The sequence below is a fragment of the Hippocampus bargibanti genome, linkage group LG04 (assembly GCF_051943395.1).
Source record: "Hippocampus bargibanti isolate YZ-2025 linkage group LG04, ASM5194339v1, whole genome shotgun sequence".
Classification (NCBI taxonomy): Eukaryota; Metazoa; Chordata; class Actinopteri; order Syngnathiformes; family Syngnathidae; genus Hippocampus; species Hippocampus bargibanti.
In genome coordinates, this window is record NC_142737.1 from 26043360 (window position 1) to 26067454 (window position 24095).

Genomic DNA, 24095 nt, shown 5'->3' on the forward strand with positions numbered 1-24095 from the left:
GGGGATCGTCATCAACTCGAAAACAAGACTTCATGAATATTCAGCGCAAGTCTTAAAACGTAAACTATAGATATATGCTGTGGAATCTTTGTCAAATACGCTCAGTCGAAGTCATTTGAAGTGATTTTATAAATTATGGACATAACTTGTCCGGAGGCGTCGGTTGTCCTTTAATGCTTTAGGTTTAGTATTTCCGGCCCAAACAATCCCTCCAAATGCTCCTGGCCCGGCCCCTCTATCAAATTTTAGAACCCAATGCGGCCCGCGAGTCAAAAAGTTTGCCCACCCCTGTCCTATACTGAGAGCAGTAAACACTCCCAAGTATACAAATAGAGTATTATCTTGAGAGTTTAAGTATACACATACAGATGACTTAAAATGGAATTCGATGTGATTGCTATCCTTCATATTCCGTTGCTAAAAATATTTTCTGACTTTGCCAAAGTTAATCCTGTACATGCTGCATTTTTTTGCCACAGTTATGCTAAAAATTGACAAATTACAAGTAATCATCACCAAAAAAAATGATTAAATGTATTTTCAAATGAAACAAATATAGAATTTTAAGGTGTTTAAAATAAAGTAATATGATATATAACAATGTAAAAAATATAGGAGGATTCCGAAATACCTTGCTTTTATTCGGTCAGATTTTATATGTCAGATTCACTTATGATTGACTCTTCAGTCTGTCGGTCGTCATTCTATGAAAATGAACTGCTCTCTTGAAGGAAACTCTATAAAAGGTAATGTTATGTCAAAACTAGTTAAATGTTGGACTTAAGTTGCCAAACAGGCATATTATTTATTCAACTGGAGTATTAGCTGCTCGGTTCTGTATTTTTTTTCCTACGAGCTATTTCTAAATTAGCAGTTCGTGCTTGCTTGTGCGTGAATATGCTATCACGACAACAATTATACGAGTTAGCGTTTTAATTCCAATGTGTCGTTCGTGCAAATGTTACTACTTAGGTGACTCACAGAAAACCGCTTAAAACAAATCACTACTGTCTTAATGTATGTTACAGCTTTTGGAAAGGCCATCCATGCTCTTTCACGAATTGGACACGAGCTGTGGTTAGATCCCACGGTTCAAGGGGTGAGCTTGCTTGTCTGATCTTTTTCTTCTTTGGGTGTAAATATTCAGTGTATTTGTGTTTCTTTATAAACAGTTGGCTCTGAGATCAGTGAATTCTTCTCAATCTGCATATGTCTGCTTCTCCTTCTCACCAATGTTCTTCCACAACTACAGCCTGGCATCAGAGCAGGCCAGTGAATCAACTCAATGCAAACTGCAAATCAAGGTCACGCAACTAAAAACGCGCCGATTGAAAAAAAAATCATATATATATCAAGATTCATAGAAATGCCATTTTCTTCCAATTTGCTTTAAAGTCTTTGCTGCCACTTTTTCGATGCTTGACTTCAATTGACCGGAACGTGGAGCGATGTCAGATATCATTCAGCCCCCACATGGACACAGTCATAATAAAATTTGTCTGTCGGCACGGTGGGCCATAGTCTCTTTTATGCCATTAGTATGCATTTTCACCACGCGGTGGTAGTGTTTTCTCACTTAGTTTTAGGTATTCTTTTTTTTCTCCCCAGGAATCACAAAAACCCATAACATATATTACCAGGAGAGTGGAGCTGTACAGGCTGTGTTCGACTCCCATCTCTGTCCCAATGTGCTGAAGGGTCCTGCTAGGCATGTTCTTTCTTTGTTTCTTTGTTTCTTTGTTTCTTTCTTTCTTTGTTTGTTTGTTTCTTTCTTTCTTTCTTTCTTTCTTTCTTTCTTTCTTTCTTTCTTTCTTTCTTTCTTTCTTTCTTTCTTTCTTTCTTTCTTTCTTTCTTTCTTTCTTTCTTTCTTTCTTTCTTTCTTTCTTTCTTTCTTTCTTTCTTTCTTTCTTTCTTTCTATCTGTTGTTCCTTCCCTCCTTTCTCCCTTACTTCTTTCTTTCTTCCTACCTACCTGCGCACCCACCCATTCACCTGCCTACCTATCCCCCCACCCATCCATTTTGCTATTCTCTGCAGGCTTCTTGCAAATATGGTGATGCATTTCCAAAGATCTCAGGAGGAAGTCACCCTCTCCTTAACTCCTCTCCGAGTCAGTCTAAGGAATTACCATGATAAAAGAAACGGTGAGCTAATGTTACATTGTGGTCTATCACTGGCCCTCTTGAGGAAGCTATTTTGGAGAATGATCAATGGATGATGATTTCACGTGACTGATCCGATTAATGCAAATGCTGACTGCAATTGACTGCTCTTCTGTCATAGATCACATGAAGTTGACGTACACCGAGATGGCCTTACACCCTGACGAGTTCGACTATTTTCTGTACGGAGAGGACTCGGCCATAACCTTCTGTCTGAAGGAGCTGAGGGTAACGTGGCTATTTGTGGATGCCTGTCACAGGAGAGTCAAATGTTTGGGTCTGGGTGGGGTATGTGCATGTGATTGGCTCATTACATTTCATATCGTGTTCTGCAAATCTGGACACGGTGTTCCAGTTTTTCTTTGTACTGTATGCTGTCAGTGGTGTCATAAAAGTTACTGTAGCTGTAGTGATACTGTTACATATGCTTTTATCCCTTTTCTACACTCCTCAACCTCAATTGGCTTGATGAAAGTTGCAGCCCATTACAAATAATTTTGAGCGAGACCGTAGTAGGCCATTCTGTCAGAGGGTACAAACACTGGAGAGCAGCGGTCTCCAAATTTATTGTGGCAAGTATCATCCTAAAAAACAACATCATTATGAACAGAACAGGTTAAGTAAACACGGTCGCAACCTGCTATCCATCCCTTCACAAAAACTATTCTATACATTTCGTGAAAATCTATCAATTTGGGTCTAAACATAAATCTCTAAATAGAACACAAAGTCAGTAGTTTCATCACTTAAACTTTTCTTGTTTTTCTGGGAACTTTAATCTCTGACGTTATGTAGTTACTGTAGATATCTAAAAATAGAATATACAATGTATACTTCAGGGGTCGCCACAGCGAATCAGTGTCCTCCATTTAACTCTGTTTTGTGTATCCTCATCTCTCACAGCAGCTACCTTCATGTCCTCTTTGTTCCTTTCTATCTCCTGCCTGGCAGTTCAAGACTCAGCATCCTTCTCCCGATATAGTCTCTCTCTCTGCTCGGAACATGTCCAAACCCTCTCTGTCTGGGCTCCCTGACTTTCTCTCCAAAACATCTAATGAGTTGCCCCTCTGATATACTCATTCCTGATCCTATCTAACCAGTTCACGTCAACATCTTCATCTCTGCTACTTCCAGTTCTGCTTCCTGTCTTTTCTTCAGTGGCACTGTCTCTACTCCAAACATCATGGCTGGTCTCACCACCATTTTATACACCTTTCCTTTCATCCTAGCTGAAACCCTTCTATTACACATCACACCTGACATTTTTCTCCAGCCGTTCCAGCCTGCCTGGACACGCTTCTTCGCCTCTTCCACACTCTCCATTGCTCTGGACAGTTGACCCCAAGTACTTAAAATCCTCCACCTTCTTTATCTCTTCTCCCAATGTCATCACTCTTGTACTTGGGTCCTTCTCATTCACACACATATATTCTGTCTTGCTGTGACGGATCTTCATTCCTCTCCTTTCCAGGGCATACCTCCACCTCTCTAGTTTCTCCCCCACCTGTTCCCTGCTATCTCTACAGATCACAATGTCATCTGCAAACAAACAGAATATACAATGTCTCCAAATACTAAAGCTCACCGAAATGAAGTAGACATTTTGTTTTGTCCTGTTTCAAATTGCTACCATTTGCAATTTCAATTTTGCCACACCGCTACGTCGATTGGAGTTTGATATAATGTTCATCCTTATTGTGCCGGTACCGAGCCCGTATAAATACAGAGGGTTCTGTCAGGAAGGGCATCCGGCATAAAAGCTTGGCCCAAAACAAAAATGTGAATCAAACGTCTGAAGATGCAGGACGCTGATTCGCTGTGGCGACCCCTGAAGGGAAAAGCCGAAAGGAAAAGAAGTTCAGCCCTTGTACACAGTCAATTCTTTATTTGTAGGAGAATTCAAATAGCACAACGCTACTTGACTTTGAAAACACCAAGTACTTGATTGGCGTCTGGAAATGTGGATACTAACCGTGTTAGTCCAATTAAGCCGACTTGACCTGCATAAACGCCCACAACTTGCGTCTGTCCCGAATGTAATCTTGGAATGTGTCTGACTGCCAACTTGCTCTTTGTCTGCACTTCCCTTTTATTAGGTCTGATCTAGCGCATGTGCTCTTAAATGACACACAATGACATTTTGGACCTCTCCCTCTTTTAAGGCTTTTCTCTCTTTTGCGGAAATGCAATGCCTTGCGGTTTCGGTCCAATTTGATGCTGCTGGAAAGTGAGTCTTGACACAATGCATTAAAAAATAATGGGCTTTTTTGTATTCATTTAAAGACACTGGCTCAAATTATGCCTGCTCTATTTTTACATGCGTTTCTGTGATTCTCGGTACAGCCATTGTTCCGTGTTTATATAGGCCTGTGTCCTTTTCTGTGGAGGACATGGTCCTGGAGGCCACTTTGGTGCTTGCGACCTTGATTGACAGTGGAAGCCCCTCTCAACCAACAAATACCCCAGACCCAAATTCACAGAGGTATGACGCTACAACATGACTTGGAAAAAAAATGACACGATGAAAGTATGTGCGATATTTGTGACACTTAGAGCGATTCTCACCGTTCTTGGTCTCGGTCTGCTGCCATTGTGTAGTAGCAGTTTAATAGAATCTTCCCACTGGGCTTTACCCGAGCCTTTCTGCTGGCACCCAGTCATGCTACTTGGCTCTCATTGGCTCCTTTAAATTCTTAAGTAGGAGTAGTGTTTCAGACAGCCTTGCCTCTGTGAAGGAGACGAGTAAGGCACATTGACGGCCCTGTGCTGGAAGTTTGACTGCACGTAATCCCCCACTCATCTTTCCACTTTATGCGGGATTTAGACTCCACGCCCAAACAGTCAAAACAACTACATACAATGCTGTACAATTCAAGTGACACACATCAAGTTAAGTTGTGTTTACTTTCAAGAAGCAAGTAAAACACGCACATTGGGCACATGTAAGTAGCATGACATTTCACGTGACAGTGATAAATAATATGCAAATAAAAATGATGAATATTTTATTTTGAGGAACACCTTCCTGTTTAAATGCAGCCTTCATGGAAATCCTTTATTTACACTGTTAAAGGACAACTGACATCACTTTTTTTGTTCCCTAACTGACATCAGAAAAACGTTTTATAGCATCTAAAATACCCAAAACATGCAGTATATTTTTATTCAAATGCAAAACACCAACAAAAATGACTTAAAGTGTCCAAAATCTGCAAACAATTGAGCTGCGAATTGGGCATTTTCAGAAAGTCCCGCCCCGCTAAGACGTCTTGCATTGCTGGGGAATGAAAACAATGGCTTCAGATTTGGAGAATATGCTTTCTTGTTACTCATCCAGTTATGAACATGATTCAAATAGTTCTGAAGAGGAAAGCATACATGTTTGCAATCGATTAAAGATTTATTCTGTGCCATTTTGAGGCAACATTGGGGGGAAATGTATCACCAAAAAAGAGGCAGAAAATGGCGACCAAGCTCCGTGTGAGGAATTAATCAGCCCGTTTCTACAGGCTGGTAAATTCCTTACACTGAGGTTTGTCACCCTCTTCTGGCTCTTTTTGGTGCAACATGAGGTTTTCAGACCAAACAAGCATTGACGTGATGGAAGGACTGCTACAATGTGTCCTTTTTTCGGTCAGGGGCGTTCCTTCAGTGACGTCACGTACGGACTCGTCACCAAATCAAAAACAAGGCTTCCGGAATATTCAGCGTGAGTCTTAAAACGTAAAATATAGTTATATGCGGTGGAATCTTTGTAAAATACGCTCAGTCGAAGTCATTTGAAGCCATTTTACAAATTATGGACACAACTTGTCCGGAGACGTCGGTTGTCCTTTAAGTGGTAAAAACAATTTGTCTATCGTGATTTTTTAGCTATGGTTTTCATGTAACGCATTTTAAAACATCTATTTTGCCACTTGCTGTCGAATGCACAGTGGAACGAACAATCAAAGCTTTCCTCTGATCAAATGGCCATGACATGGGGTCCCTCAAGGGTCACTCTTGGACCCCTGTTCAGACTGCATATGTTTGTGTCATGAAATGAAATTAAGGCTTCTGGGTGCGCCTTATACACACAAAATGTCCAGAATTGAAGTGAAGCGAAGAAGTATATAGTCAAATGTCCAGTGCCTTTGGCGTCGCGGGCACCCGCAGCCGCTCCTCTTACTGTTTGTTGACTGGTTGACAGGGAAGAAATTTCACCTATGCTGCAGAACATTTGACTCTTTACTTCTTCGCTTCACTTCACCTGCATTAGCTGATATAACTCAATGCAATCAGTACACACATGATTGTAAATGTGAACAAAGATAATTTCATCTCATCTCATTTTCCGTACCGCTTATTCCTCATTGGGGTCGCGGGGGTTTCTGGAGCCAATCCCAGCTGTCTTCGAGCACGAGGCGGGGGACACCCTGAATTGGTTGCCAGCCAATCGCAGGGCACACAAAGACATACAAGATAATTTCATTGTGTGCCCTAATTGATACATTCCTTTTGTTAAACAAGAAACGTGTTTTGAATTGACAGGTGTACAAATGCTACTGCCAGAGATCAACGCCTCAGTCATTGTGCTGCCATTAAAGTGGTTCCATCCAGCCAGGGCAGCCCCACCATTCAGTCAACCCCTCTGCTGGAGTTTCAACAGCGCAAGCTTCTGAGCCTTGGCAACCCTTCTGTGACCGAGAGTCCCGCTTCCTCCGCAGTAAGTGTTCGCTATAGCGCATGAAGGAAACTGCAGCACATTTTATCACCCACTTAAAAATCCAATGTGAAGCAGTAAACTCACACACACACGTCACATTGGGTTTTGGCTCACATAGTGTTTTTTTAAACTGGGTTCGATCGAACTTTAAGGGTTCGGTGAGTCGATCTCAGGGGTTCGGTGGATCCTCCGCCGCAGAGGTCCACCCCTCTGTCTAGTCTGCAGTTAGTGGGTACAGTCATTGAGCATCTGAGCTTTCCGAGCGGTCTGCTTTAAGGTCGCTGGTTGATGCAGCAGTGAGACCTCCCCATTACTGCACAATTCATTTCGTGCACGAGTAAAAAAAGGATATTTTTTATTAGAGAAGGCTTCGGTGAAGGAGCATATGAAACTGGTGGGGTTCGGTGCCTCCAACAAGATTAAGAACTACTGCAGGTAGAGGAACGATCATGGTGTGAATGACCCCACTGTTGACTTCCTTGAAATTACAAAGGTGCTGAATAAAATAATTCTGTTCACAGCAAAGTCGGATTGAAATGCAGTCGTGGAGATGTCAGTCATAATGGTTGGGGAAATCCACGCTGTGCTGACTTGACATGTGCGATAGCGCAAAGTCCCTTTTGACATGGTGGATTGCATCGGTTGCATTAATAAACTTTTTGCCTCTGAAGATCTGCTCACTCCTGTTCCGGGGATTGTCCTCAGAGCAGGATGACAAGTGTGTGACCGTTTTGGCTCGCAACAGTGACATGGAGGACAAAGACTCGGGAAGAAGCCAAGAGTACTAAAAAAATGAGAAAAAAAGTTCAATATGTATTTATTGTAATTGAATTCCTTTGCCTAGTTGTTCAGTCCAAATATTCATTATTGTGATTTCAAACTACCTTGTTCACTTAAGAGGATGTCCTTATTAAATTTGGGTTATTTATTGCTTATGAAATTCAAAGCATTTAACAGTAAAATGACATTTTTGAGAGTATGTTTTTGTGTGTCTACAACTGAACCACATCACAGTCATGCTTTAATGTCAATAAATACCATTATTTTTATTTCAACATTGTACAGCAGATCTGCATTGACCATGTACACCCAAAATATACAAACATGCGCTCGTTTGTCTTGAGAACAAACAAAGTTCTGGGCTGGAAGCAACAATTGCTCCACAGTCCGGTGTAGCCGTACCGCCCGACGGGAAAATTGCCTGGTCACATGAAGGCTACTTAAAATTGCCCTCAAGACAATACAATGCTTTTCAACGTGGCATTCACTGCTTTACATTATTATGCCTCCCTTTTGTCTTCCGAAAGAGTCCTTGAGTGCAATCTTGTAATCTCATCCAGATGGCTTGATCACTCTTCCTCATAGCTTGTGGCCGACTTGAACAAAGTTAAGTTTTGGAAAGTACATATCGTATTGGTAAAACGTCATTTATTTAAGACAGTGGGGCAAAATGAGGACATTTTAATCTCATGGCTGCTTGCAGTTTTGACGCTTTGTGCTCACAAACTTGCACGGAAGGAATATTTTTTAGCAATTATGTTTGCCAGTATCAACAGCTGATACAAGGCACGTCATTGTCACACAACATAGAAATAATTGACAAAAAAGGTGCAGCAAATTCATGTTCTAAAATATAGGACATGAAAAAAGAATCATCTTCTGGTGCCCGGGGCACAAATAGAAAACGCAGACTGTGATGTTATAAAGGACAACCGACATCAGTTTTTTGTTTCCTAACTGACATCAGAAAAAAAACGTTTTATAGCATCTAAAATACCCAAAACACGCAGTATGATATTTTTATTCAAATGCAAACACCAATAAAAATTACTTAGTGTCCAAAATCTGCAAAAAATTGAGCTGCAAATTGGGCATTTTCAGAAAGTCCCGCCCCCAGTTTGTGACGTCACGCCAAGACGTCTTGCATTGCTGGAGAATCAAAACAATGGCTTCAGCTTCGGAGAATATGCTTTCTTGTTACACATCCAGTTATGAATATGATTCAAATAGTTCTGAAGAGGAAATCATAAATGTTTGAAATTGATTAAATAATTTATTCCGTGCCATTTTGAGGAAACATTGGGGGTTAATGTATCACCCAAAAAGAGGCAGAAAATGGCATCCAAGCTCCTGTGAGGAATTAATCAGCCCGTTTTCACAGGCTGATAAATTCCTTCCATGGAGCTTGGTCGCCCTCTTCTGGTGGCTTTTTGGTGCAACGCGAGGTTTTCAGACCAAACAAGTACAGCAAAATACATTGTCGTGATGGAAGGACTGCTACAATGTGTCTTTTTTTTGTCAGGGGCGTTCCTTCAGTGACGTCACATACGGACTCGTCACCAACTCAAAAACAAGACTTCCTGAATATTCAGCGCGAGTCTTAAAACATAAAATATAGCTATATGCGGTGGAATCTTTGTAAAATACGCTCAGTAGAAGTCATATGAAGCCATTTTACAAATTATGGACACAACTTGTTCGGAGACGTCGGTTGTCCTTTAAGTGAACTCTGGCTAAATAAAGTTTTAAAAATATAACATGACACTTGCTTTTTCCCATGAGTCTTCAGCTTTGTGCGTTTAAAGGCTCCACGGCATTGTGTGGCCTTCACCATTCACATCCTCTTCATACAATTTGACAATTTCTCCGCATACGCACAATCGAACGGCACGATCACAGCAACAGTGGGATTAAAGGGAGACCACGTGCCATAGAATAGAAAGTGATGATGTCAGAGCCTCGCTGTATTAAATGTTACCTATTTGAAAGGCAGCCGCTTCTTCATCCAAAATAAAATGTAATTGTTTCAACCTGCCCCGGCAAGGAGTTTTTTTGCAAAGATACAAGGATGATAAACTATAAAACATCTGCCCTCTGCATCTGTATAACAAAATTTGCTAAGAACCACGCATTCATTTAACCAACCGAAGAAGGCCGTACCATTTCTCCACACAAAGGGTGAAGCGCGTACTTCCCCTTCTGGCAGCCGAGAACCCGACCGTGAACATTTTCAAACCCCCAAAACACTCAAAGACGCTTCATAGTGTGATTTCCATCGCTGGCACAAAAATTACCCAGGGAGCATTGCAGTTTGTATTGTATTTTTTAAGGGCTTGCTGCAGTTTCTACATCCACCTGGTCAGGTAAGGTTAGGGGTAAAGAACAGCTGCAGCATGCTGAGAGGGAAGGAACAAAAAATCTGCCATCCTGAGTCCTTCATCCTGTCCAGCAGGAGACAAAGCAGTCCATCCCGTCAGAGTCGATCGAGTGTTGAACCTAGTCAGTGTATTCGGACACGATGGACAACAGCACTGTGATGTCATCCGGTTTCCCTCCTAGGTAAGCACAGCAAATATAACTTCCATTAGTTGCAGAACCATGTACAGTAATGCGTATTTATTATATATATAGCTATTTTTCTAAATGTAAAAATCGAAATGACCAAATGAATTTCAATGTTCAATTGTGGGTTAATCCACAGGTATGTGATTATTATGTGTTATTTTGGACACACCTCGAACGTTGAGTCCGTTGTCGCAGGCAAACTGTGCAAAAGGTGACATGTAATTGGGGTCGTAGGCCAGGTCATGGGCCTGCTCCGCAATACTGCGGGCAGTCTGCTGAATGCTCTCATAGTTGGCGCTCTGAACACAAAGGAAAACAAGAAATAGAAATGCGGACTATGCGGCCCATTGCGGCTTCTCACCTTGAGTTTTTTCAGCTCCTGCAGGATCATGTAGTCAGGCATGTTGTCAAACAGGCCATCGGTGGCAGTGAGGATGATGTCACCCAGCTGGACGTCAAAGGAAGAGCTGTCGGCTGCGTCCGGGCTGCGGATGTTTACGCACGACTGAGTCCAATAGGGAAAACTGCGCTCATTGCTCATTGATCGGTCATTTCCAGTGTACGTACATTGGTTACTCTTTTCTTTATAACACACAGTGGTGACCATGTTTCCCCTGAACTGCCAAATTATTATTTCTTTTTATTTCATGTACCGTATTTTGCGGACTATAAGGCGCAACCAAAAGCGTTATTTTTATTTTTTTTTAAAGATGACCGCGTGCCTTATACGCCGGTGAGCCTCAGAAGTGAAATAATATTGAGCCACAACAAGTCTCGCAACTACTGTCAGCACCGCCCTCCCCCGTAGAAGTAGTGCATGGTCCATATAAAACATAACACCAGGCTCTACTGTAGCACTTTATAATGCGCTGTGCCATATATATGGAAACATGTCATTTATTGAAGGAGTGCCTTACAGTCCGGTGCACTTTATACAGTACATGGAAAAGTGGATTTACGTGGGACAGGAGATGTGAGACAATTTCTTTTCGTCAATGGATGCTACAGCTTCGTGTTTGCTTTCAACATTTTTAGCTTGTAGTCGACGTGCACATTCCACCATGATGTCCCTGATCCACTGGTGAAAAGGACGCTTTGATCCTCCCCTCTTTCATCTAGAAATGCATGTCACAAAGAGGGTACAGAAAGTGCCGAAGAACGAATGTCTCTCTGTGTATGTCATATTTGTTATTTCGTTTTATGCCTTTCCAGCAGCTCATGTATTTTGTTTTTCGACTTTTTTCATTCCTTTCGTAACTTTGTTGCTGTGCAATGTAAATGTTTCCACTGTGCGACTAATGAAGGCAAATCCAGTCCAAAAGGTTTGAAAATACACCATTCATTAGGGGTGCACCTTATAGTCCGGAAAATACGATTCTGTAACTCGGAATTTTGCATGTACGCATGACAGAAACTCTTCTGTAAAATAGTGAGCCCGTGTTAATTGAAGCCTCCAAAGGAGGTAGCAACAAGAGGCTACATTGCAAATCACATTCTCGAGTCTTACAAAGCCTTTTGACTTCACAAGACTGACTGAAAAGCTAACTTGTGTCATTATATTTTACTATAACAGGACCATTTTGACATCTTAAATGAATGAGTGAATCCAAAACAAAATAAGTTGTCAATTTTATCTCCAACCAATCAATCATGTTTCACAACGGGACTGAATGTGGGGATGTGGCCGTTGAGCCTGCAGCCGCACAGACTTTGACCCGGCGAGTTGGAAAAGCGGGGCGAGCGTTCAAAGCCCGTTGTAGCATATACAGTGCAGCGCTGCCGCTGCTGTCTTGGTGCGCCGAGCCGACGAGATACTACAGTACGCGGACCCTGATCATCCGTTTTGGCACGCTCACAAGAGTACGTTGACAAAACCTTGCGTACGGAACAAACTTGTTTTGCTAAGAGCCGGTCACGGAGCAACCAAGGTGGAATGTGGATTTCATTGTTTAGGTCTGAACTCCAGTGCACATTTCAGCTGCTTAAACTCGGCACGGCCCAACTCAGAGTGTTGGTAAAGTAGCCGCAAAGACATTTGTGGATGGTCCTACGCATGACCTGAAGTGACCGTTTGAAAATCATACATTGGTCATATGAAACCCAAACTATGGCAAAAATGCATTTGTGCTGTACTGCCCGATAAACATCAAAAGTTTTTTTTCCTCATTCAGTTTGATATTTTATCGTTGTTTTTTTTATTAGCTTTTAGAGCGGGTTAGTTAATTTGTATTGAGTAATTGCCAGGTGTATAACTAAAAAGTGCTGGATTGGTTGACATGTCCATCTCACAGTGCAGAGATCCAAGTTTCAGATCCAGTCTCCAGCTTTCCTGTGTGAAGTTTTGCACCTACTTCCGGTCCATTTGCGATGCGATTTCAAGGTTTTGCGACTGACTTACAAAACGATTTAGCACCTATCTTTCTCGTTGGCTGAGTTATACTGTATGCTCCACCCCAAACTTTCCTTCACAACATTGGTTGTTGAGCGATTCAGAGAGTCAAAAAGAAGTCAACAAGTTCCAGTGCTCTGCATTGCCCCCCCCCCTCCTCCCCATGCAAATTAGAGCAGCAACCTCATCTGAAATGCTTAAAACGCAATTTAAAGGACAACCGACACCATTTTTTTTGTTTCCTAACTGACATCAGAAAAACGTTTTAGAGCATATAAAAATATTTTTAGTCAAATGAAAGACACCAATAAAAATGACTTAAAGTGTCCCAAAACTACTTCAAAATGACCTCAAAAAGTTTCAGTTTCAGAAGGTCCCGTCCCCTTGTTCGTGACATCACGCCAAGACTCAAACAAAACAATGGCTTCAGATTCGGAGAAGATGCTTTCTTGCAACTCATCCAGTTATGAATATGATTCATATAGTTCTGAAGAGGAAAGCATAATGCTTGCAATCGATTAAAGAAGTCCTTCCGTGTCACTTTGAGGCGTCTGGACTGCAATGTAGCATCCCAGAAAATGCACAAGATGGCGCCCAAGCTCCGTTGGAAATGGGCTGATTTGTCAGCTGGGAATTTGTGTCAGTGAGTATCAAATAGTAGTCTTGGTGCAACACACAATGATTCACCATCGCATTATTTATGTGTTTTCCTTCTAATTTCACCATCAGCACGGATCAACACAAAGTTTTCAGACCAAACAAAGTACCCAAAATGCATTTTGTGTGGCTTTCTCGGTCAGTGACGATACCTACTGTGATATCACAGTAGGTATCGTTACCAACTAAAAAACAAGACTTCCGGAATATTCAGCGCGAGTCTTAAAACGTAAAATATAGCAAATGACTTCTACTGATCGTATTTTACAAAGATTCCAGCGCATATAGCTACATTTTACGTTTTAAGACTCGCGCTGAATATTCCGGAAGCCTTGTTTTTGAGTTGGTGACGAGTCCGTACGTGGCGTTCCTTCAGTGACGTCACTGACCAAAAAAAGGACACATTGTAGCAGTCCTTCCATCACGTCAATGCATTTTGCTTTACTTGTTAGGTCTGAAAACTTCATGTTGCACCAAAAAGAGGCAGAAGAGGGCGACAAAGCTCGTGTAAGGAATTAATCAGCCTGTGGAAACGGGCTGATTAATTCCTTACACGTTCCTTAAACATGTATGCTTTCCTCTTCAGACCTATTTGAATCATATTCACAACTGGGTGAGTAACAAGAGAGCATATTCTCCGAATCAGAAGCCATTGTTTTGATTCTCCAGCAAGGCAAGACGTCTTGGGGTGAAGAAGGGGGCGGGACCTTCTGAAACTGGCCACTTCCGGGTTCTTTTTTTTTGTTGCAGATTTTGGACACTAAGTCATTTTTATTGGTGTTTTGCATTTGACTAAAAATATCATACTGCGTTTTTTTGATATTTTAGATGCTATAAAACGTTATCTGATATCAGTTAGGAAACAAAAAAGTGATGTCGGTTGTCCTTTAAGACTCATTTGTATACTACTTGTATACTCTTGCATTTTGTTCAACTCTGTGTTGCCTCTTTGCATTGCTGTTTCTTCTGTTTGTTCTTGCCATTCCCCCCTGATCATCGGTGATGACGACCCAAACGGACACCGCTATGTGGATTAGGTTGCGATGGTTATGGACATAATTGGCACTGACTGAGCTGGACAAGAGCTCAGTCGGCGGAAGGTATATATAGTGAGTTGTCCAGAGGGCACCTCATTACCTGTCACTGAGGACGGCCCCCTCAGCCTCAGGAGGAGCGATGGACAGTTGAAAAGGCGTGTTGAAGTAATGTTGTTGCTCATCGGAGCGGTGGACGACCTCCCCTCCGCGAACTACCAGGAAGCCCGAGTCCCCCAAGTTGGCTGTGTGCAGCCGGTGACTCTGGCGGTCCAACACCACAATGCACGCTGTGCTACTGCCTGCAAAGACAGACAGACAGGCAAGAATGTTATGTATTGTGTTTATTATTTTGGTTGATCCTTGTTTCCTGCTTCAGCTGTTATGAAAGCGCAATATAAATCAGTATGTAATTTATTGTGCGAGAAAACACTGGTTCAGAGCGATTCCAAGATCCGACATGATCTGGTTCTTTGCTAAAGTGAGCATTTCTCATGTCTAACCTATCTGAAGAGGATGAATCCAAATCTTTCTTTGAGGCAACATTATGATGGTTGATCCTTGTACTGTACTTGTAATACCATGCAACTAAACCATTTATTTTCATTTTCTGATTCGCAGCCAATGCACATTACGTCGCTTGTGAACGACTGGCAAATCGCCAATTGGCTAACTATCAGCGAGCTAGTTAGCTTTCTATCTATTTGAGTTACTTCCTGGTTGAGTGAACGCTGGCGCGTGTGGCTGCCGCTGCTCACCCACAGGAAAACTGATCCAGTGACTGTAAAGTGACCTTGAGAGTTTTGAAAGGCGCTTACAAATGAAATGTATTATTATTATTATTATTATTACAAGTCGGTGCCATTGGTGTATAGGAGGAAAAAGGTGTCTGTGGTAGAGTCATTCTTCTTTTCCTTTCGGCTTTTCCCTTCAAAGGGTCGCCACAGTGAATCAGTGTCCTCCATCTTCAGAGGTTTGATTGGCATGATTGTTTTGGCCAAGCTTTTACGTCGGATGCCCTTCCTGACACAACCCTCTGTATTTATCCGGGCTTGGGACCGGCACAATAAGAGACTTGCTTGTGTCCCCTTGTGGCTACAGAACAAGCAACTCTAAAGTCATTAAAAAGTATTATTAATAATAATAATACATTTCATTTAAAAGCGCCTTTCAAAACTCAAGGACACTTTACAGGCACATAATTTTTTTGCGCGGGTGAGCAGCGGCAGCCATTCGCGCCACCTTCAACCCATCACTCGCACTTTCAACTACTGTATTACAAAAAAAATCAAATCAAGCAGGTACATTTTTAACCTCCGGTGGGGAATGACCTGCGTCACCAGAAGTTATGAGAGCTCAGCAGCTTGCAATTACAGCTTGTGATCAGAGCTGTTGCGATATTTCCTTTATGGTTATCATTATTCTCATTTACTTTGTTTCGTGTAGAGGGAAAAGCACTTTAAAACGTTACGTGTGACCAACGATACTCAACAGGGAGTAAGAGTGCATTGCATGCCTTCGCGCCAAACTGCTGCTTATGTTGTGCGTGCGTGCGTGAAAATTGATCAATTGCGGGAGGTTGGTTGATTGAAAAGTTGATCTTTGGTCAAAAATGATGAGCACCCCTGGCTTAAGAACCTCAAGCCATGAACTTGTGTGAGCTCATATGATTCGGAGTTGGAACATCTGCTTCCAGCTGGAACAAATTTCCTTCTTAGGTAATCAAGGAGGGTTACAAGTCCAATCTTCTCTAAAAAAAAAAACAGAGCTATGGTCAAAAAGGATTGGGCGCTCCTGCTCTACAGGATGGACTGCAGAGGGAAAAAACGGCTTACTCTGGAAGGCTCATTGTGTATTTGTAGCTACCTTAGTCATTTTGATAGGCCAATATAGTTGCCTTCTTTCTGAGGCCTTTAATTTGTTGCAGCTCCAGGCACATTTTTTGTTTTGGTCCAACATGGCTCTTTCAACATTTTGGGTTGCCAACCCGTGTTAAACGATGTGGGTAGGGGCTAAAAAAAAAAAAAAAAAAAAAAAAAAAATCACACCATGTACATATGTCAAAATAGAATATATAATAATAATACATTTCATTTATCAGCGCCTTTCAAAACTCTCAAGAACACTTTACAGTCACAGGATCATTTTTCTGCGGGTGAGCAGCGGCAGCCACACGCGCCTGCGTTCACTCAATCCGGAAGTAACAAAGTAAGAAAAAAAAATCACATTGGATTGAGAATAGCAGGACAACATGGCCTTCATGACAGAACTCACATGCTGTCAGAAATGAGCAAAATTATAATGTGTGAGCTCATGACAACTCACATGTCAGAAATGAGCGGAAATACCACATGGGACCCCTGGCTAGCTTTGAATTGCTCTGGTACATGTGAGCGATGATAGCTATGAGTTATGAAAGTGTCCCATGCCTTCATGTCAGGCCTCTCACAAAGGTAGGTGGTAATTTCCTTTTCACAAACCCACAAGCTCTGGTTTCCATTTAATTTTTCTGTTCCGTTCATGTCAGGGGCTGCCATGGCTGTTGCTGATCATGTCCCGCGCATCTGGATGTACGCGCGATCACGGTCAATGGCCAAATGTTGGTTAGCTTGAAAAGTAGTTCTTGGGTTAAAAAAGAATGGGCATCTCTGAACTACACGTATCAAGCCATGGCGCAAGCCAACATAATTAACAGAGACCAACCACTCTCAAAAGCTTAAAACTGCATTATGATGGTCCTTCAAACATTGTGATAGAAACACATTATGTGTCCCTGTCCAGTTCCTCCGCTAGAATGATATTACAAAGACGAATCAGCATCGGATGAGAATGTATTGCACATTCTCATCAACATTCTGGAAGTTCAACAAAACACAAATCTGTGGTTGAGACAAGATGCCAGCCAGCCACACCCTTCTGGTGAGTCATTTATGAACACAGCAAAATGTGTTCGGAAATGCCCCGCTGATGACTCAGTCTGCATTACAGTACTTAGCCCCGCCTGCCCAATGGCAATAGAAGGCTCGCGACGGCTCAAAAGAACATCGAATTAGCTGCGATGGAAGAGCACAATTGCGCGCATGATCACGAGGTGGAAAAGTACTGCTTCTCTGCATCTCATATTACATGTTTTCGCACAGATCTTTGTCAGGAAGCTAAGTGGGAAGCAACTGTGGAAAATAATATTGGGCTGGTCATTTCATTCTCTGGTCTCGACATTTGATATGCTTGAAAGCATGGAATATATAGTCAGTCAAAATGCACAAAGAATTTGAGGCAACTTTAAGGTGTGATGGAGTGGGTGGGGGTTGCCGTTTTGAAAGTGATAAAAGGTTCCCCACATCTCACTCAAGTGAATGTGCACAAGATCAGCTACATTGTAAGCATAATTATAAATGTTACTCTTGTGCAACTGACACCGTGTTACATTTCCGGACGGTGCATACACACTTGTGTCAAGCAGCTCTAAACTTACTTTTCTGACATGTTAGCTTACTGGCTGGGGAAAATATCAATATTTTGGTACTGATCAGCACCTTTTTATATGTCCCCCTATTATGCCATTCAGACAGGTTTTATTTCAATCATTAGTTTGACTCTTATTTTCAAAACTAACCTTCTATTGTGATGCGAGCAATGTCTGTGTTGGGTGTATGCATGATATGATGTATTGTATACATTCCCCCTTGACCTTACACAGAAGAGAACACACTGTGTGTGGAGTCCAGCAGAGAATATATCATGGAGATACAGAGAACATGTGCGTGTTAGACCGAATAATGTGATTATTATTGAAACAACAGTGCCGTTGTTGCTTCAGGAGATACTGAGCTGTTCTTCAATGTGTGCAATGCCACTCACCGAGCAGAGGCACTTTGTTTTGCAGCAGTTCATAATAGCTGGTGGTGAGGATTCCGACAGGGTTGCTGGGAACAAAGCGTCCCTCCTTCACCAGGCGCTCACACGTCTTCATCAGAGTGCTGGAAAATTGCGATGGGTCCACGCCATAGTCTCGCCAGCCTCCTACTCCATCTGCCACGCCTACAGTCACACGCACATGCGCGCACGCACACAGAGGGGGACAACACCATCACAAAAGGCTCCATGCAAAATCGCATCTCTCATGACTTGAGAAAATCTGGCGTGACTTGGCCTTGGTGAGCATCTAGTTTCCTGTTGGGCTTTGTCAAAAAAAAGAGTAAAATCAGCATTGAACCAGAAGTTCCATTTTCTGTTACGCTTGTAGGACAAATGTGTTCCGTTGGAATCTCTTTTTTTTAACTGTTCAGTAAAGTTACGGCTGTTGTGAAACTGCTACAAAGACATATGTACACTATTGTATGTGATGTCAATAGGAGTTTTAACAATTACATTTCTATTATTCATAATGACTGCTTTCCCCAACCAAAAAAAAGCGAAGCAGACTATGTTGTACTTTAGAGAATCTGCTGTGGCATATTAGGACTAAAAGATTTTCCTAGAAGGAAGAGGGAGACTTGTTACTCCCAAAATTGACCATCCTGACCATACATGGAGGTCGCCAGTGTCCGCACAGCCTTTGGCAGAAATAGACAGTGGCCTGCTTTACAACAAACTTCCCAAAAAAAATTCCTGTGAGGCTCTCCTGGCTCTTAACCTTCCTCGTTGGGTGAACAACTGATTGTTTAAGCAACAAGACAGATTTATAGGCCGGAGACAGCTTGCAGATTAAACCCAAGGTTCACGACTGCGGTTATCCATTTATATCCGTCAGGTTGTAGACACGCTCAGTGTCAATGAGGGATAATCCTTTGACCAAGCACATGGCTCTTTTTTTTATACAAACCATGTGCGGGTTTAAGTTCAACTCTCCAAATTTATCAACTGCATCTGTGTGCGTTTATGGTGCAACTACGTCTAATGGAGGCTGTTTCTACACAATAACGTTGGTGATTGAAATGTTTTAATCTAACCAGAGCACTGGTTTCTCATTATTTTCCATGAGGATTTCAACTACAACTGTCACTGTATGGTGTAATACGAGCTTCATCGACACAGTCAGCCTGACAACTGCAAAAGCCAGGGTGCAGGTTTGACATGTACAGCTAAGCTCTTTAACATATAAACGTGGATTTTTGTTCATCTGAGGAGTTTCCATTTAAGTGGAGTGAGAGTCCACACAATGTGGTGTGATAAATGACAGGAAAATGAACACATCATAGCTGTCAGAGTTGAAGAGTTTTTACGCAGGATTGTTGACAGTTAATAATACAGCGTTTGCTGTGGCCAATTGTTGTCACACCCCTCCCATGGCTGCCCAAAACCTCCTTCCGGTTTACGCTCACCATAAACTGCTGTCCCTCAACCCAACTGACAGAGGAAGGACCCAACTTCTGGGGTTCTGATGGAACTTTCTCCCCGAGAGGAACTTTTTTTCCACATCTCAGTCATCATGTTGTAACGGTTCACATGGGATTCAGCTAGATTTTTTATGCATTACATAAAGTACAGTATTTGTACAGTGTGGGAAGAGTCGTGCTTGACTTCTTCAATGTTGACCACCTTATGTCGTTAACTACTGTTGGGGACTCATCTCATCTCATTTTCCGTACCGCTTATTCCTCATTAGGGTCGCGGGGGTAGCTGGAGCCTATCTCAGCTGTCTTCGGGCACGAGGCGGGGGACACCCTGAATTGGTTGCCAGCCAATCGCAGGGCACACAAAGACGTACTGCTGCTGAATAACATTCAAAGTCAACAGTGAAGTCATTTGAAAAAATTACAAACTAAATATTTTGGTGTCATAAGTAGTTAAACACAATACATTAAATACTGCATTAAAAACGTCCGAGGGTCTGCTCAGTTAAACCTGGCTGCTTTCCGTGGGTTTTGTAACTATTTCTTTTCACCATGCTGGGTAGTTAGTTGGCAAACACCCAACCTGCACCATCTTGGCCTCCAACCGCCATCAAGCTGTCTGGAGATGACTCCGAGGTGTTACCTGCACTCTTTAGCTGAACGTTTCAATATTCTTGTACAAGCTTCCATCCATGTACGCATATAATACTATACTATAATTGAATGTCTGAATGAACAACAGTTATAGTCCGGACAGCTACATTTTATTTTCAAATGTGGTCGAGAAAACAGAGAACTTCAAAATATATGTAACAAACGATGCACGTCAACACATGGGTGAAATTCATTTTTTATCAGCTGAAAATGTCAAAGCCATATCGTTCCATTTTCCTGGTTCATTTACCTGCCCTATTCTGGCTACTCAACAACTGTTTGCCTACATGTGTACACTGCATCACCACAGAGCACCAGGCTTTTATGCCAAATACTTCAATAACAATGGCAAAGAGCAGTTAACAGGACAACAAACAATGCGTTACGATGGCTGACTGGCAACTACTTTCCCTGGACATGATGCTACTTGCCGGAGATTGCCAAACAAAAGCATTTTCATTGTTAAGCGCATTGCTGTGGGTATGCTATGAGAATTATGAACCTGGGTGGTTTACGGAAGTATGCTTGAAATTGTTGTATTACTCCAAAGAGGGCTAGTCAGGTTTACTTTATACCTGACCTTTAAATAAATTATGCTGAAAACAGAAGACTGAATAAGGTTTGGATTTAATCTAAAGCAAGGGTGTCAAACTCATTTTTTGTGTGAGGTCACGTGAAGTTAAGGTTTCGTCTCGGGAGCCATTAGAAATTTGGGGAAGCCATTGTTTAATTCCCCCCACATATTAAATATAGAACGCACAACAAATTAAGGAAGAACCAATTTTCAAATTTGAAGTAAAAAAATAATGATTGTTATCATGGTTTCCATGGGACAATTTGGAATTTTTGTTTGGACTTTAGAAGGCATCATGGCACTTTGCAAAAGTAAATCAAGCATGCCATGAAATAATGTGGGGGGGGGGCAGATTTGCTTTAAAATACACCTGTATTTTAAAGCATTGATTCCCAACCAGTGCACTGCTTTAAAAACCCAATTTCACTTCAATGGGTTGAAAATTATTTAGTATGCAATAAAAATCTATGGAAATAGCATGTCATACACAAGGCAACTGAATGTGCTTCACACATACAAAGGCACAAGACTTGAAAGCAACTGCAAATGTAACAGATTAAGACATGGAATGACAAAGGAAAGAAACCAAAGGTTTCTCATGTAAATTACAGCACTGAAAAAGTAGATATGTATACATAGACAAAAGACATTTACATAGACAAAAAATAAGGTATTTAAAAGCAAAGGAAAGAAGTATATATAAAATAAAATATATATATATATATATATATATATATATATATATATATATATATATATATATATATATATATATATATCTTGGCATTTCTAAAAGGTTATATCGAAAATCGGAATGTGGCAGAAAAAAGTAAGGCTTTTCACCTGAATTTCAAAGCATTCCCACTTTGACCTGATCTCACATCAGTTGACGCCTCATTTTTAGTGCAGTATAGAAAAAGAAGATACATCCAGCTTCACTGTGCATGCATGTTCTCTAGATCCACAACCTAGCTGTGCATAGTGATAGACAAACCAATTCAATGTTCCTCCACTACAACCCCATATTGTATTTATTTATTTTTGTATTACTTTTTTTGTAAAGCCTTGGCTCAATAGAGCAATTTCGATTTCAAATAGACCAGTTCACTAGACCAATCTGCTCTGATACAATTTAGCAGGTGACAAATGCTCCTTCAGTGAGTGGTCTTGCTTTTCATGTGGATTTTGACAAAACGGCACTCGTGAGATTGCACTGCTATAATGCAATCGTACAGTAGCAAGGCACGACGAGAAAGGAAGAAAGAAAGACAATGCAACCATTAACTCACCCAAAACATCGGCAGATTTGTGTCGGGCGATGAAGCACGCGTCGTCCCCATAGCACATTCCTTTCTTGAGGATGCGTTTACGGAAATCCTTGCCAAAGCCGCAGCTCGCCGTCACCAGGCTGTAATCGCGGCCGTCCGTTTGCGAGAGTCCGCCGATGACAGCTCGGGCAACCAGTCTCCCGTACGACAGCACGGACAACATCCCCAACGAAGCAGCTGCCACCTCGGGAGGCGGCCAAGCTAGCGGTCGCGCTAGCTTAGCTTCGACGTGAGCTCACTAATGGTGCCTTCTGATACGCAGGGTACAGCAGATGAGGAGCTCGCTGTGACCGCGCTCTCTTCCCGTCCCGCGACGACCAGACGAAGGGAATCACAGGAACGCGCTGTCCTTTGGGTCCGGCGAGTGCTGCCCGTCGTTGCCCGCGGCGGCCATGCTGCTCTGAATGCCTACTTGCTAGCTTTAAAGACCGTACACAGTGAAAGCAGATACTTTGTGTCCTCGCGCACACAGCTCAGCTCGCTCGGTCTTGTGACTTTTTTGACGTCATTGTACTTACGTAACATCACATGCCATATAAGGAGTCATTACTACGGCAGTCCTTTTTAAGATTATGCTGCAGTCTGGGAAGGTGGAAAGGTGCCCGACATTCGATGAGGAAAAGTCACCCTTCACCGGCTGACTTAAACGTGACCGTCACGTGACCCAATCGAGACAGCGCGTGGATGTCAAAACATTTATAATGATAGAATCATAATACATTTCATTTATAAGCGCCTTTCAAAACTCTCAAGGTCACTTTACAGTCACAGGATAGGTTTTTCTGTGGGTGAGCAGCGGCAGCCACACTCGCCAGGGTTCACTCAACCCGGAAGTAAAGTAAAAAACAAAACAAAAAAATTAAATAACAAATAATATGAAAACACAAAGACACAGAGTCCTTCATTCTTCCGCACTTGCTTTATAAGATTCGAAACAAATATTTAGCCTTAACTTCTCGTGTTTTTTTTTAATTTCAAAATAATTTAACGGTTGCTTTACACTGACAGTCAAGCAGTCATTCATTACATTCTTTGGATGAAATGCTTGGACAAAACAAACATGCGGATCAAACCTCTAAAAACGGAGGACACTGATTTGCTGTGGCGACCCCTTGAAGGGAAAAGCCGAAAGGAAAAGAAGATTTATTCCCAACAGTCCATTCTCTCCTTACAAGGTGTGTATTGATTGCACTGCTTCTGTATTATACTGTGGAAGTATTGCTACTATACTGTGCTTCATGCCTAAACATCTTAGTATTCTTTTCCTTTCGGCTTTTCCCTACAAGGGTCGCTACAGCAAATCAGTGTCCTCCATCTTTAGAGGTTTGATCTACATGTTTGTTTTGGCCAAGCTTTTATGTCGGATGCCCTTCCTGACACAACCCTCTGTATTTATCCAGGCTTGGGACCGGCACAAGACGACTTATGTCCCTTTGTGGCTACAGAACAAGCAACTCGCTCAGTAAAAGGCTCCCAAACACAAAATGGTCATTGGCACGATGCTCTGTTCTTACCGTGAAATGGGCATCTCTTTCCTTACATTACATCACAAACAGAACTTCAAAGTCCTTTAAGATGCTTTATCCTAAACATCTGTCGTACCTTTATAATTTCACAAGTGTTGAGTGCGTTGAACACAGTGCAAAGGTACAGGTTCGATTCCAGTCACAGCATTCGTGGGTTTTCTCTGGGTCCTCCTGTTTCCTTCCGCATTCAAAAACACGCAGGCCAATTCAATGCTCAAAATTGTATGTATGGTAGATGTGAGTGTGAATGGGGATTGTTGTTTGTCTCTGTGTGCCCTGAAATTGTATGGTTAGCAACCAGTTCAGGGTTTCCCCGACCTACATCCTGAAGACAGCTGGGAACTTTATGACGATAAAGAGAATTCAGAGCCGATACAATCCGAATT

The 24095-nt window shown here is 42.0% G+C and overlaps 2 protein-coding genes across 3 annotated transcripts; one reads left to right on the top strand and one right to left on the bottom strand.

The window, feature by feature from the left end:
* The first annotated feature begins 1358 nt into the window (after window positions 1-1358).
* On the top strand, window positions 1359-7736 carry rad9b (RAD9 checkpoint clamp component B). Its single transcript, XM_088994902.1, has 8 exons — window positions 1359-1510; window positions 1609-1708; window positions 2037-2143; window positions 2283-2389; window positions 4324-4388; window positions 4527-4643; window positions 6692-6866; window positions 7538-7736. The coding sequence occupies exons 1-8, from the start codon at window positions 1474-1476 to the stop codon at window positions 7652-7654; spliced, it is 825 nt and encodes a 274-aa protein (XP_088851028.1). The 5' UTR covers window positions 1359-1473; the 3' UTR covers window positions 7655-7736.
* Window positions 7737-7886: 150 nt separating this feature from the next.
* Window positions 7887-22799, bottom strand: pptc7a (protein phosphatase targeting COQ7 a). Of its 2 annotated transcripts, XM_088994901.1 has the most exons (6): window positions 22145-22796; window positions 18153-18332; window positions 14395-14593; window positions 10573-10696; window positions 10381-10510; window positions 7887-10201 (listed from the first exon to the last, which is right to left on the bottom strand). In XM_088994901.1, the coding sequence occupies exons 1-6, from the start codon at window positions 22344-22346 to the stop codon at window positions 10143-10145; spliced, it is 894 nt and encodes a 297-aa protein (XP_088851027.1). In that variant the 5' UTR covers window positions 22347-22796; the 3' UTR covers window positions 7887-10142. The 2 variants fall into 2 exon arrangements, with proteins under 2 accessions (XP_088851027.1, XP_088851026.1); XM_088994900.1 differs by having other exon boundaries at window positions 10381-10696; window positions 22145-22799.
* Window positions 22800-24095: the final 1296 nt, after the last annotated feature.